This window comes from Nipponia nippon, unplaced genomic scaffold (assembly GCF_047370975.1).
Source record: "Nipponia nippon isolate SJK-2023a ecotype South Korea unplaced genomic scaffold, ASM4737097v1 scaffold_13, whole genome shotgun sequence".
Taxonomy (NCBI): domain Eukaryota; kingdom Metazoa; phylum Chordata; class Aves; order Pelecaniformes; family Threskiornithidae; genus Nipponia; species Nipponia nippon.
Window position 1 is genome coordinate 9,188,898 of NW_028262324.1, and position 15,529 is coordinate 9,204,426.

Sequence of the window (15,529 nt, forward strand, 5' to 3'; positions counted from 1 at the left end):
GACAAAAGACCAAATTATTGCTAGGCACAGAGGCTGGAATCCGTTCATTATATTTATCAGATTCCCAGGTACCACTTGATGTGCTGCTGAAAGGAACCTTACATTGTAGGTACTGAATAGAAAGGCACAGAATCAGCACACTGACTGCAGTGCTTTGATGTTCCCAGATAAGGTCAATAATCTGCATAGTAGGGAATTATTCACAGCCTGCAGGTTGTGGAAAAATGTTTTCAGCGGCAATGCAAAGATAGCGTATTGAAACTAGGTTAGTGGTTTTTGTAGAAAAGGTTGGCAAGGGAAGAAGTCTCACAGGAGGTTTAAAAGCTCACTGGATCCATCCGAACAAGCTAACCATCTTCCCTGTATTGGAGCCAAAAACGTAAGGTGCATGCTTGATTGATGGGAAAAAGCATAAGGGACATACAAAATCTTAGTGTAAGCTCCCAAACAGAAGAATTGAGTGAATGAACTTAATAGTAAATCAGACAGAATACAATCAGCAGTGAAGAACTACTGATTCAAACCACTTGCTTTGAGCAGGTGATGTCGTATCACTGAAGCAATCATCACCTTTCAGGAATGAACTCAAAGGATTTTCGGTCCAAGAAACCAATCTCTCATATTCTACATTTTGCACAGACTAAACGTGCCTTACTAGAGAATCTTCAGCTGACAAATGTAAGCCAAGATGTATCAAAAAATAGACTGCATGCTCTGAGGTTCACATGCTCCTTTACAGCTATTTTTGTCAAAAGCTGAATGGAAAAAGAACTGCTTAAACAGCCACTAATACTGAACCATTCTCACAAGGCAGCTATTTCTCCTTTTAAGTCCCCTGCTAACCATGTGAGACTTCAATGAGCCAAGCTTTTGTTTCTTTCCACTCTATGTCACTTCCTTCTGGAAGCAACGATGCCTCCTTTCCATAAGCAAGACATGCCAACAACAAAACCAGAAACCTCTGATGGAAGTTGAAAAGGGATTAATAACTGGCTATAATGCTGACTGATTTGCCTAGAACAAGGATGATGGCCTCACTTCTCGAGTGGAATTCACATCCAAGGTGCAAGAAAGAAAAAAACAAATAATAATTAGTTAGCTGATGATATTTTGCATAAACTGTGTCAAACGTATTAATTTGAGTTTTCAGTGGGTTCTTGCAGACCACACCAGACTGCTTTGGGACCACCTATGACTCACAAGTTCTGTCCTTGAGAGTAAGCACAACATTTCTCCAAACAACACTGGGATACATGAACAGAGAAGTAGAAAGATGCTTAGAAGGCAATATTGGCATTTGTTCTGTAAACAGAAGACAACATGCAGAAAGGCCAGCACACCAGTATCTTTCATTTGCACTAAAGCTGGTAAGAATAAAGCCAGGAAACTGCTTTTCAACTGCCTAAGAAACACTGGCCACAGAATTTTCTTATCTGCTTCACTTCATCCTGTCCTTCTCCATTTATCTATGCAGTTCCTAAGAATTACCCAACAAAACAGCTCATAAGCAACAAGTCCCCGAGGAGATGTTGGCTGGTCACTCCTTGCCATTAGAAGTGCATTCAATACAATTAGCAACCATTGTATTTGCCAGTGACACAGGCATACAAGATGCTTGAAGACAGAAGAAAAATGTTGTGGTAAGAGATGGTCTGTGCATCAGCAGTTATAAGAGGAAGGCCCTCTACGTAAACTTGGTCCATGCTATCTGAAGTAGCGCTCTATGAAACACTCAGGAAGGGTTAAAAAGCAGTACCAGTTCCTCTACCTAATTTAACATTTTTTAGCCTAAGGAAGGAAAGAAAAGTTGGCTGCAAAAATCACGTTCATTATTTTTACAGGAACACCATAACCCACATAGCCTTCAGACAGCACCACTTTATGCAGAAAGCCTGGGGTAAGCTGAATAGTAACACGTACCTCTTGCTCTAAATGGTTTATCCCAAACAATTAGGCACTGACAATGGCGAAGACCATTGGTGTGTTACACGTTGCATAGCGTATCAGTCATAACCCCATCATTAATTAGTACTCCCCACTCGTTTTTTCCACCCGTATCAACTTCTCTCTTATATTCTGATTGCAGGCTCTCAGTAGACACAACTACCTTGTTGCATTTGTACAGCATTTAGCACAGGTGGCCTTAATTCGTAGCTGGTGCCCGTGAATGTTACTGCACCGCACATCACCTCCGTCTGCATCAGCCAGCCTAGTGCCACTGCCCCAGAACGACCCAGCGGTTGCAGCCCTGGAGCAGTCTCCTCGGGAGGTTTCACAACACAACTGCGGTAACGGAGAGGACCAGGGAAAAGACAGATGAGGGCGTTATTCTAGACTTTGCCGCCGCAGCCCGCCCGCCCCGCGGGAGCGGCGCCGCCCCCGCTCTCCCACCTGCACCCGCCCGCGGCGGGGCGGCGCCCGCGGGGGCGGCCCGGCTGCGCGCGCCCTAGCGCCACCTGGCGGGCGCGGCGCCCCGCTGCGCGCGCGGTGCGGCAGCCCTGCCCGCGGCGGCCGCGCTGCCAAGATGGCGGCACCTACCGCGTCCGTTATCCCGCGGAACTCGTCCAGCCGCCTCAGCAGCTCCTCCACCGTCTCTTCCAGTTCCTTCACCTGCGGGGAGAAAAGCGGTCACAGGGGCCAGGCTGGGGCCTCGGCGGGCCCAGGCGGGTCGGAGGGGTGCCCGCCGGCCGGCCCCGCCAGCGGCCGGGCCGCGCACGGCTGCCCCCGCCTTGCCGCCTCTGCCACCCCCCCGGGGAACCCAAGCCGAGCTGGGGAACTTTCAGGCAACCTCCGCATCACCAGCTCCAAAAGTTCAAAAACCAGACGCACGGAATTCACTGTCTTGAGAAACGCAAAGCGTGGAGGCGCTGGGAGGCTCCTCTCACCCCGCAGGACCAGGGAGGGGGTCCCCAGCAGCCACCTCCGCGCCCACGTCCAGCTCCAGATCTCGCACCGAGTCCTCTGCCAGGGCCTGCTAAACCCACAAAGCCAACGTGCGTTTCAGCAGAAGTTCCTCGCCAAGCATCTCGCCCGAGTTTTGAAGCAGGAAAAGTTTATTCTAACACTTGCACGTGGATGTAACAACAAAGCGTGATTTATAAAAGTCAATCTGAAGTTACAGCCCACGTTATTCACCAACAGAAAAATGATTAAACACCCCAAAACCCCAAACCATTAGCAAATGCCTAAAAGAAAAAACCAACAAACCACTTTAGACTTCTGAAGCAGAGAACACTATGAAAGCAAACCAAGAGCTGCTCAGAAGCGCAGTTGCGGACAGCCACCAAAATGTTTTTCCGTATGGGAAAGGAGCCCGTATTCAGAACTCCAGAAAAACTCAACAGCTACCGCCAAGCGCCGGGGCATGCCCACCTCTGCAGAGGACAAAAGCTGGTAGACTCTCCCGCTTAACTCAAGTTCAGGATTAGACTGTTGTTCACAAAAGCCCAGTGAAGAATTGCAACTACAAGGAGAACAAACCTTCTGTTCTGAGCATGTTTTTAAAAACAAATGGAGTAATCAGAGTTCAAATACAGGAAATGGAAATCAGTAAAATTAAAAGGCCATCCCAAATCCAGTATTGGCACTGTAATTTTAATAATTTTTTAAAATCCCAAATCTATTCTCCTATCCTAATCACATCTCACGTTCTCCAAAATTAAAATAATGAACCTGATGAAAACTTTTTTTTCTTTTTTTAAATAAAGCCAAACAAAGGGAAACTGTCCCATTTGTTGGGGCTACTTTGCTTAAATGGTCATTGTAAGAGCAGAACAAGAGCAAGGGTTGCCTTAGCAGCCCTCTTTATCATTTGTCATCTGGGCGGTAAGGAGTGATCTTCTTCCTAAATAAAGTTTATTATCCTTTCACCTGGTAATAAAATTAAGGAAACCTGACTCGCCTCTGAAATTCAAATTGTAGTTATCAATCCAACAGTTGGGCTAACTCCAGGATTTTTTTTGCCGTTCTTAAAAGTGCCCCGGGATGTCCCAAGACAGGTACGCTCACTCTTGTCCGGAACAACATGGCAAAGGGAGTTGCTCTCATGTAAAGGCATTGGATAGAAGAAAGGGTGCTGGGAGAGGAAGAACAGGGAAGGAGGCAAAGGCACTTTGTCAGCAAGAGGTAGAACGGAAAATGCTCGACTCTTGATTTAGCCTTAAGCAAATGTTAAGAGCAGCATACACCAAAGTTCACCCCGAAGGTTGTGCTTTGCGTAGACTGAAGATGGTCACTGGCAAGCAACTCCTCTTTTACTTTATAAAACCTATTCCACGTAAATGGAGCAAATGTCATTCTCTGCAGAGCCCGAGTCAACTTTCCAGCTCCAGTGAGGTGGTGTTATGCCTCTGGAAGCCTATTTGCAGCCAACTGCTGCAACTGAACAGATCTGAGGGAACAATTTCAGGTATGAAGGCATTCCTGGAAGTATTCCTGGAGGTAGCTTCTGCACCAACACTAAGAAAATGGCAATAAAGAAGGCAAAAGCGTTTTGCCAGAGAACCAGAGAGGAGGAGCAACAGAGAACCACAAGTTACCAGTGGGGTGACAAAGTACACGCATCACTCTAGAAAGGGTGTTCTGAAAAGGCTGCTAGAAGTCACCCAGGGAGCAATCACATGGACCCAGGAGACCAAATCCACCATGTCAAGTGAGTGCGCTGTTCTAGGTCTGCAATCATGCAAGCTGCAGAAGGACTCAAGTCCTAGTTACTTCCAGGACAGTGATTCAAAAACTAGAAAGGACAAATAATGCTACCACAAAGAGGAAAGGAAGAACAGCAAAAAAGTCCTAAGCACATGGAAGAAATAGTGGCTGTTTTCACAAGGGCAAACATGGACGTCATATGTAGGACATAATGCGGGCTGAGGATAAATACCTATTCAGTAGAACGCAGATATGAGCTCAGGCCATGTTCTGAGTAGCAGGAATGCGACCCAACTCGGCCCAAAAGCTCTGCAACTATGTTGGAGCAGCACTGAGCTAAGACTGGTATGTGTTGTCTCAGAGAAACTGTTAGCAGCTGGCATCTTCATCAGCTCAGTGACCACACCTGTCAGCCTATTAAGGTCATTTCCTAAGACACTTGTGTTTCTCAAACTCTGTGTGAAGTCTTCATGGTGGCATAGACTATCACATTATATTCACATCGTAATTTCACTAATACAAGATTCAAAACCTACCCACAAAAGTTTCACCACCTCTTTTTTGTGTACGTATCTGGACAGAAGAAACCTCAAGACACATTATACTCCACAGGTTTATCAGGAAGGATCCATAGATGCTGTAAATCAATGCATGGATTTCAGTGGTGCTAACACAAGTTTACATCCCCTAACAATCTGTTCCATGTCTACCTGAGGTAAAGATTTCTGTGTGGAAAAGCTGTTTTCCTTCTGCTGCTCCTTTGCATGCTTAAATAAAGGAACAGAATTTCCACATCTAGTTTCTCAGAAAGAAAGAGCGCTCATCCTCTGCGCTGCACATAGGCTAACTCTGGAAAGATCACTGCTAAACAACAGAAAAATGTATTCTTGTCAAATAAGAAAGAGTTCCCAGCAATTTCACGTTACTATAGTGCATTTAATTTGTGAAAAACTTGTAAGCATTGAGTCTGAGAGTCTGATTTCTTGAAGTCCTCATAAGACAGAGAAACATAATTGCTAGCTTTTTTGTTAAGTGTATTTTACAGCAGAGCAATCTCAGTGGGTGGTGCAAGCATCAGATGGCCTACAGAACAATTCTATCAAACTCCTGCCATTTCTTGGCAAGGCTGTGCACAGTCAGCTTCACAGGCCTGAAGCCACTAACGTAGCCACATGTTCAGGACTAGCACAGTTGGCTTAAAGAGATAGTCCAAAACTGCTATCAGGCTTACAGCTTTGAAAAGGCTGTTTAATTGGAGCAATCATTAAATGCATGGCTGTCAAGGAGGTGTGAATTCCACTAATTTGACAGATCGTAGAATGCTTTGGGGTGGAAGGGATGATGCATTAAAGCAACACCCATTTAAAGAAGTTGCCTTAGCTGTACAGGTTGCTGTCCTGCTCTGACTAAACCTGCAGACGTGCTTCAGGCAGGCAGCTTGCTGACATTACTAGCCCTTCTAATATCTACCATGAGCATCTTGCGTTCATAAGGATTCAAACATTGGAGTAGCGTGTGTTGGAGGACAGAAGCAAAGTTTATTGACACCACTGAGAATAAGTTAATTCAAAACAGATTCACAGTTAATCTTTACTCCAAAGAGTGTTACATAGCCTGAAATGTAACAGAAGACAACAATAGTAAGAAACAATAGAAAATAGATGCAGACAAACCACTTAACACTATTTCTTCAAGGCATGCTACTATAAAAGCACACTAGGCATAAAAAAGCCAAAATACTACGTTTAAAAAGGACTCAACCGCAAATACTTAGCAGTTCCATATGAACTGCAAAAGAGAAAAACAACATTCTAAGGGCTCAATGTATTTAAAACACCTTCAGAAATGGTTAAGAGGGGCCTGTTGCAAATTGCAATATCAACAACATATTTACCATCATCTGTAATTAGGTACTCACTAAACAGACCATACAAACTCCTTCCAGGTGATTATAGAACTCGCTGTATATTTATCATTAAGATCTGAAATAAAACCCACTGAACACATTTCAGAGTTATAATGAAAATATGGGGTGACAAGCGTTTCTTAGTTAAGACTGTAATTTCACAATCACTTTAAAATTATATAAGCTGGCATGGGCAATAAAAGTAGTCTACCCTTTTCCGTCACTCACTTATGCCCCCCTAAAGCCAACCCTTTGCATGTGAGAGGACAGACATTCACAGTGGAATGAATCAGGAAATTGTTCTGCGTTGAAAACTAACAGTTAATTTCTTCGCCATATCAATTTATCTCAAATCAGTTCTTCAACTCAATTCATTACACAGCCATGTTAAGGCTAGCACTGACAAAGAAAAAACAGGTAGCGAGGGGAAGAGACACGTTGGATCTTTCAATAGCAGTGTTAACTTATCATGAAACCTTAGCCAAAGGCACAACAGCACCACTTCCAGATGGCATTTTAATGCTCCCACATATCCACTGTTGATTCTCCTGTTTATTTATGGAAAGAAAACAAAACAAAACAAAATTAAAACCATGACTTCATTTTGTAGCTTAGAGGGAAAAAATATGCAGTCTAGCTTTGAGGTTAGCTTTCCTTTCAGACTTTCTCTTACGTTGTATATACTGTACCCATAGTGATATCCCTTTGTCACCACTTCCCTTTAAATGTCTTTGTTCCTCGAAAGCAATGAAAGCAATCTCCTCCCTCTTTACTCCAAGCCTGAGATAAGATAAGCTTTTGTAACTCTCCCCATCACTCCTCCTTTCATTCTGCCTCAGCATTATGCTCCCATTCAACCTTATAACAATTTACCTGCTTTTCCCAAGGATTTTTTTTTTTTTTTAATACCAAGCTCGCTCCTTGATAAAAAGATTTGGGTCAGGTATTTTATATCGTCAACTACTCAGGCCCACAAGATATGAATATAGTGTTCTAACTTATCACATGTCATTAAGGAGCAAAAAAAAAAAAAAAAAAAGAAAATTCAGCACTAAATCTCTTCCACAAAGTTTTCCAAAAAGCCTTCCGCTTTCACTCAAAAAGTTAAGCTCCCTTTGTTGGAATTCGAAGTGCTCTCCTAGCATGTCATTAAGATGAAAAGGTAGGCATAGAAAACTTTAAAAATAGCCAAACCAGAAAACCACACAGCTCTTTATAACATTACAGACTCCAGCAGGAACATTTCAATATTGCTGAAAATTAACAGGTTCTTCAGTACGATGTCCTCCTATGCCAGCTTCAGAATACTGAAAAAAAAAAACCAACCTACAAAGGGAAAACAATCAGTGTATAAGGGGAAACAAAAAGAGCAGAATGGCAAGTGTATTTCAACAGTAAAACTGAAGTCTTTCATAGCTATTCACATGATACATTCAAATCAGGCAGAATACTACTATGCCATGCAGCATATGCTTCAAAGCTTTCACTTAGCAAAATCTGCTACTGGACTATACAAATATCTTATTTTGCATTCATCATTGTCATAGCCTCATTTGCTACAACTGCTACACAAAATCAAAAATCATAATGAAAATTAGGAGTTATATGCCAGAGGAAATTGTTATTGCTAATTACAAAATTTAAAAAATGCAAAACTAAGGCAACTCTTTTTGAAAAGGAACTGAAAGCCCTCATTCTGATTTCCACAACACTGATATGTGACAGAGCTGAGCTAGCAAGGCAAGGCCCACAGGAAGAGACACTTAAGAACATTCCACAAAAGCTGTGATTAATCCCCAAGTAGGAAAATACCTAAATTATATCGCTGCTTTGAGCGAGCTACCAATATGAGCAAGAATCAAGAGAGATCAGTATTAAAACAAGTGTTTAATTTCAGCTGAAGATGCCTGAAGGAAACAGAATGACTTGCAAGTAGCAAAGAACACAAGTTGTTTCTGTATTCCTTTTAAGAACTAACAGGCTTGGCACTGAGTTACAAAAATACATAGTCTGCCATACAACACTATGCAGGAAACTTGTTTTATTAATTGGTAGGTCTTCTTTATTTCTTATTTAACACCAGTATGAATGGCACTTGATAAAACCAATAGAATTCAGCTGACATGAACTAATACTCTAATGAAGCTTATTCCCCACTAAGTAGTTCCCTTTGCAATGTCATCTTAATGAAGCTTGAAAATTCATTTTTGTAATTGTTAATAGCATTAACAACACTTGTTTTTGGCCCTCTATAGATGTGTAGATGACTAATAAAGCAGATCTTAGTCCAGAAGTAAGACAAAAGCTGTCAGTGGTTTAACCACATGAAGATTATGTGGGTATCATGGATTATATTATCTCCTTGAAAATATTGAACAGAAAAACAAAACAAAGATCCCAAGATTTGGATGTGTATAAGTGGTCTGACTTATTGCAAATCATAGATAACCACATACGGAGAGATGAAATTGATGGAGTGATGATGTCAAGGGAGAGGCATAGGGAAAAAATACTCTGACTAGTGAAACTGAACAAGTTTCCCATTCTTCTTTCTTCTTGGAGACAAAAATAAATCACAATAACATTTTACTGCCAAAAATGAAGGAAAGGGGTGAGGGGAAGCTGTTTTAAAGATTGATTTAGGAGTATCTTTTATCTTGAGAAAATTGTATATAATCTGCCCAAAGAGTATGTTATTCACTTTATGTCACCATCAGGCTCAAGCGGGATAGGAGCTACCTACAGGTCAGAAAGGGGGATACTCCCAAGTGCTCCCTACTTCTGTTTTTGTAGCCTTCCTCTCTTTTTTGGGGGTGGGCGGGGGAGTGTCTTAGCCTACAAAGTGCAACTTCAAAACCTCCCTCTTTGCCTCCAGGGATCTGAAGCGTCCCCTGTCTGTTACCAGGATGGTGACAGTGCTATACAAGATCGCCACTGTCACCATCCTGACTGAGCTAGACGGCTAGACTGGGGTAACTAACCGCACCTAAAATCCTCAAAACTAAGCATCATTCCACTTAATCGCATCAGCGCTCTGAGCCTGACCTTACCGTCACCAGCAGACTTGGTTTCCACAAAAACAAATAACAGAGTAGCAGCCACAGCCATAGTCATTTAAAAAAAAGAAGCATGGAAACACTTATTCAGCTATTCAGGAGCTCAGCAGTAGCTCAACTTTACCCGACGCTGCATCCCAGACACGGGATACGCGAAGACCAGGGCCTCCTGAGCCAGAGGGCACGCAAACACCCCGCTGTCTCCAAAAATCAGAGAAGCACCAGGAGCAGCGGCCTAGTCCGGAGCCGGGCAGGAGGGGAGCTCGGGGCGCACCGCCGCCGAGCACGGCTCAGGGAAGAGGGGCCGGAGCCTCTGCGGCTCGGGAGCAGGGAGAGCCCGAGGGCTGCTGATGCACCGGGGGGGGGAAGCGGGCCCCGGCAGCCCCTCTCCGGGAGGCGGGGACACGCGAGCGGAGGTTACTGCCCCCGGGGCGGCCGTGCCCTGCCCGCTGGGAGCCGCCGGCCCGGGGGCTGAGCCGCCCCCTTCCCTCAGGGAGCCCCAGCCCCAGGGCCGCTGCCCGGCGCGGGGCCGAGCGGAGCCCGCCGGCCGCACCTGCAGCCTGCCCCGCAACCGTCCCCTCGGGCGGTACAGCCCGCCGCCCTCCGGAGGCGCCGCCGAGCCCGCCCCTCGCTCCCCGGCTGACGGACCGCCCCCGGGCCGGGGCAGCCCCTGCGCGGCGCCCTCCTCCTCCGCGCCTACCTCGTCCCCGGGCGGCGGGGTCAGGCAGCGGGCGAGCCGCCGAGCTCCGCTCTCCTCAGCCGCCGCCGCCCGGGGCTCCGGCGGCTCCTCCGGCCGCAGCATCACCTCCGCGGCAGCTCGCCGCCGGTCCCCGGCTGAGCTCATGGCAGCCGCCGCCGCTCCGCCCCCGGCCGCCGCTCCTCCCCTCGCCCAGGCCCGGCGCCGGCGGGGGCTTCCCGGGGCCGCGCCGCCTCGGCAACGCCCGCCCGCCGCCTCAGCGCTCCCCGCCCGCCGCGTGCCGCGCGCGCCACCCAGCGACGCGGGGCGGGAGCGGCAACGGCTGCGCGCGAGGCGGCGGGGGGGGGCGGGGGGGGGGGCCGTCAGCCGCTCCCCGCTGCAGCGAGGCGGGAGGGGCCCTGAGGAGAGCGGGGCCGACGGGGGGGGGCTCCCGTCACGGCACCTCACCCACGGGAAGGCGATTCGACAAAACCAGCACCAAAAACGCCACGGCACAGGCACAGAGCTCCCCCCCGCCCGCTCCATTCGCCACTTAAAAACCGAGTTTCTCCAGGAGCATTGTGCTTTAACAGGCCTGTGCTGCAGCCTAGAGGACAAAGACATTCAGTGATCAGATGCCCTAGGCTCAATGTCTGTTTTTTAACCACTGGGAAATTAAAGGCTGCAGCTGAAAATGCAGCTTTAAGGTGCTCAGAATTTCTCCGTGCCCTGTTTGCAAGGTATTTAAATGGCCTGAGGCTGGAGACACTCAGTTTTATATCAGGCAGAGCAGAACCTCTGACACAGTGCCCAAGGGACAAAAGCATCCTGTCCTCCTCCCCGAGGATGGAGCTGTGGGAGACTCCCCGGGGAAGCCTGCAGCTAAAGGCTCTTCGTCGCCTTCCGGATGCTTCTTCACCACGGAAGATGCTCTTCCTCGCATTAGGCTCCTTTAAAGCCCACTCTTACACCAAAGCAACATTTCAGAGGACAGATGATCAAGACAGCAGTTAGAGTTGAGACAAAAATAGCCATCTGTTCTCGGTTTGTTCGTTGTCCTTCCTCCTTTAAGCAGGAAACAGGACCTACTCGATAACTAACGATCAGTCAAGGATTCACAACAAGATGGAACAGGGGCAGGATTTCTCAGTAGCAGTGTGTTTCTTCCCAATAACACTGTTATTCTCAGTTGGATGAGGGCAGAAGTGGCCTGCCCTCAAAAGAAGCTTGGCCCGTGCATCTTGTACAGGGTCAAGTGGACTCCATAGCACCAGGGACATAAAGCAATATGCTGCATTTCCCCCTAATCAGTTTAAGTCATTATCTCATTTTAGAATTTCATACTATATAGAACTACTTTTGAGTGCTTGCAGAGCAGAAGGGCACAACAGGCCTGCACTGTCATCCAAAGCTTTTCTTGGCTTTGGATAAGACCAAATTATTGCTGAATAATGGGAGAAATTTAAATTCAGTTTAGCATTCTTAAGAAAATGCCAAATTTATAATCTGTAGTTTGCTGAGAAGACAAAAGCAGCCAGGCTTGAAGAGGTACTTGAAGCAACAGAAGAAAGAGCTAATAGGTTGCAGGGTTTCCCCAAATCTTTTCTCAAGAGTAGGGACAGACAGCGAGCTGAATCCAGGCTATGCCATCCTGACAACAGCACCAGACAGACCCATGCTACCCTTGTGGTGACTAAAAACACATGGGAAAAATTGTACAGTATTTGCAAAACTTGATCTTCCACTGACCAGCACTGCATAGAGGAGAAACACATTGCATCTCTGGGCACTTTATTTCTCATTTCAGTTGAAGCCCTCCAGGTCTGGGCAGCCGCCTTGCTACGTATTTGCAGAGTTACCACCACAGACCTGTTCTCTGCTCAGCCACTCAGGTACCGTTCATGCTGTAGACCCCGAGGGTTTGTATTCTGTATCTTCGCAAGAAGTATTTCTATCGGGGAGAAATTTGGAAAGTGTATTTGGGAAGCTTTAACAGATCAGAATGAAATATTCCTAACTTCTTGTATATCACAGATTAAAGGTTACAAAACTACGTTCTCTACCATAGGAGGAAGAGCGTGAAGATGTACGTTTAGAAGAAACACAAGGAGCCAAGGGGAGTACTTTAGGTGCTTTTAAAAGTATAACACTAACTTAGATTCCTCCTGATTATTTCATGTGGACTATGCCATCCATGTGAGCTTTAGCATTGGCATTAATTATTTACTGTAGAGGAAAGCTCTCAAGATAAAACATTGCTAAAAAGAACAGATCATGCATTGTATTTCTGTCGCTATGACTAAATGGCTTTGTGACCTCTGCGCCTCAGCTGTAAAGTTAGGATAACCCTTCTATCTTCACTATCCTAACAATTTATCAGTATAAAGCACAATCAAAATACAAGGAAAGCCACAACTTAAATTGCTTTATTTTTTCAACATACTAACTTTGCAGGGTGGCTCAAAAAAAAAATCAAACAATTTTTCTACATTGTACAGATCCAGTTACTAACCACCTGAAGTATTTTTGGAACACAGTTAATAGCATTTCAATGTTGAACAATACACCCAAATTGTCTTTTGCAAGTAGTTTTTTGCATTAAGTTTTAGCTCATTTATTCTTAAGTTTGCAAACTGTATCTACTTTTCTCATTTTACAGCACAGGATAGAAAGAGTATAAAGGGCAGACTTAATAACAAGGTTATTAGGGGATTTAAGCTACTAGGATTTAAAATTTCTGAATTACAAGTCCAAGCGTTTTATGTAACCTTATGTAACATTCAGAAAGTCAGAGAAATCTATGTTTATATATTCAATACTTTGTCAGTGTTCTAAGAGAATTTCAAATCCTTTGCATTCCCCCAGAGAAAGACGAAAACCCCACTTTTTTTTTTTTTTTAAAAATTTTTTTACTGGGTCCACAATATCCAGAACAATGGCAAAGCAGCAAAAGAAAAAAAAAAAAGGGAAAGGCCATGTAGGAATTCCAGTGTCTCATAACAGGAATACCCTGCAATATATGTTGGGACTCTTTCCTCCTTCGTTAGCGTATCTCCTGTTTGCTTCCTACCTTTTAACTCCATTTTGTCTTGCAGCTGTAAATAACTGGGCCACTTTTAGACACGCCAGATTATGATACACATCAGCTTTGTCTGTTGTAACCACCCCAATAAAATGCTTTTTATACAAGCATGACCCCTGAACTGGATGATGTCCCTACCTTCTCTAGCTCCTTTCACATCATCTGCTATTCTCATCTGTCCCTCAAACTCTGTTCCTTGTTTCTGAGCATTGCCAACGCATCTGTGACTGCAAAAAAAAAGCCGTATCAGTAACTTGGTATTACCAGGTGCTCAAAAGAAAGCATTTTGAAGAAGTCATTGCACCACAGAGAAAAAGAACCATGTTCTCCTGTGGAAAGCAAATGTGGGGGCAGTAAACATGCTCTTACATACTTTCTTAAATGTAACATCACAGAGCCTGATACAAGTCTTTCACACTGATGAAATGCAAGGTATTTCCTTATACTATCAGTTAATAAAGTGGTAGTTCAAGTAGAAAGGAATGTTAATTGGAAGGACAGGGAATGATCTTATTAGCAACACTTCTGAATTGCTGTAATAAGAAATGCTGGTTAAATAGCACAGCACTTCTTCAAATCGCTTTGTGCTTCATATTTCTAAAGCACTTTTAAAAATCAAGCATACTACATTAAGTCCTCAGAGACAAATTTATCTCCAGTTTGAGAGGGCAAATACACAAGTGATCTATCACAGCTGCACAAGGAGTCTGAATTCTTAAATCTTGGCTACAATCTCGCCTCTCCAAGAACCAGCTGTACCATTTCTTGCATACTTCTACAGCATCCAAGAACAATACTGTTACCGTCCAATGCATTTTTCGTCACGCTAGTATTGGAAGCCATTTATGAAGCTACCTTGAAGCTGATTGTTCCTCTCTAGCGTTACCACATGCAACTACTACATAATAGTATCTGAATATTGATACTTGTATTGCAAGGAACACACGTTCATCAGAAGTATGTCACAAGTCTGAAACTAGAACGCCACGGCTAGTTTTAAGATCACAAGAAAACTTCAAAGGGGTATTCAGCACTAGTCTGAGTCTCTCTCCTGTTGTTATACCAAGGAGAGGAGGATTTTCAACTGATTACTTATGAAAATCCCAGAAAGCCTTTGTATCTGCAACCATATGTGAGTTTTCAATTTCGTAACATAACTGAAGTCCTCACACCTTGTTAAGAGCTCATCACCTTGAGAAAAGTTAAGTACTGTTGGCATTTAAAGGACAGAGGTGTTATTGCATGGTATTGCATTCCTTCCTCAAGGAGGCAGCAGTAGGGCAAGTTACAGCCTTCCTTTACAATTAGTTTCTTATTTTAGGAAAACTACCAGTAGGATTACAGTGATTTGTAGAAATAGCATTGCTGACCTGCATGAGCGTGCATTTTAGTCTCATTCCCCTGAAGTGTCCCAGGTTAGCTTCATCCCGTGCCTCCCCTGCAGATTCAGTCCAGGCCAATATTAGCATTAGGCTGCGCTCTCAGTTCTTATCCAACCCAAAGCGCCCTATCAAGTTTACCTTATCCTGATAGATATATGCATTCCTGAGGACACGTTCCTTAGTCTTCGCTCCTGCAATAGCCCCACTCCCTTGATTCTTAGTGGATTTTACTTAGGACAAATTCTCTCACGCATGGAAGCTCGCTGGAAGAGAAACGTTAATGGACGCTAATGGTCCAGTTGAACAGCCTGTGCTCTTGCTGCAAAGAGCGCTTCCAGCCTCAGTGACAGTGCCCCCCACGCCCGCCGTCCGCCCCAAGCCAAGGAACACTGGAGGAGAAGCATTTGCAGAGTTCGGGTCAACACCAGACCAATTCTGTGGAAGTATACCTTACATGAAATAGCATCCTCTACATTCAATATATTAAAAATGACTTCTTAGGGAGATAAAATTCACTATAACTCCAAGCTGGTAAGTGGAAATTATATTCAATTGCACTTTTTCAATCCATCTGTTGATATTTAATTTCCTCATACAAAACTGTTTACACACAGCTTTATTGCTTTTTGCAATCTTTTTCAGGCTGATCAGTCCTCTACTACTCAGTGTTGTACTAAAAACATCCCATAATGCAGATGACATTACTTTTTTTTCAGTCTGGTATCCTTTTTGAAAATAAGCAATTAGGACTGCATGCTATATTAAAAGTATTGCTGAACC

General features: G+C 44.6%; 1 protein-coding gene across 3 annotated transcripts in view; it reads right to left on the reverse strand.

The window, feature by feature from the left end:
* Window positions 1–14,921, reverse strand: part of BCAS4 (breast carcinoma amplified sequence 4) — a 48,324-nt gene extending 33,403 nt beyond the window's left edge. Inside the window, exons 1-2 of one of the 3 annotated variants that reach the window (XM_087749643.1) lie at window positions 14,738–14,921; window positions 2,539–2,610 (exon numbers count right to left, since the gene is read on the reverse strand). In XM_087749643.1, the coding sequence (XP_087605769.1) occupies window positions 2,539–2,610; window positions 14,738–14,836 (171 nt within the window). In that variant the 5' untranslated portion in view covers window positions 14,837–14,921. Of the gene's footprint in view, window positions 1–2,538; window positions 2,611–10,309; window positions 10,522–14,737 lie in introns of those variants that run through there. The other 2 variants (XM_087749644.1, XM_087749642.1) reach the window with 2 other exon arrangements.
* Window positions 14,922–15,529: the final 608 nt, after the last annotated feature.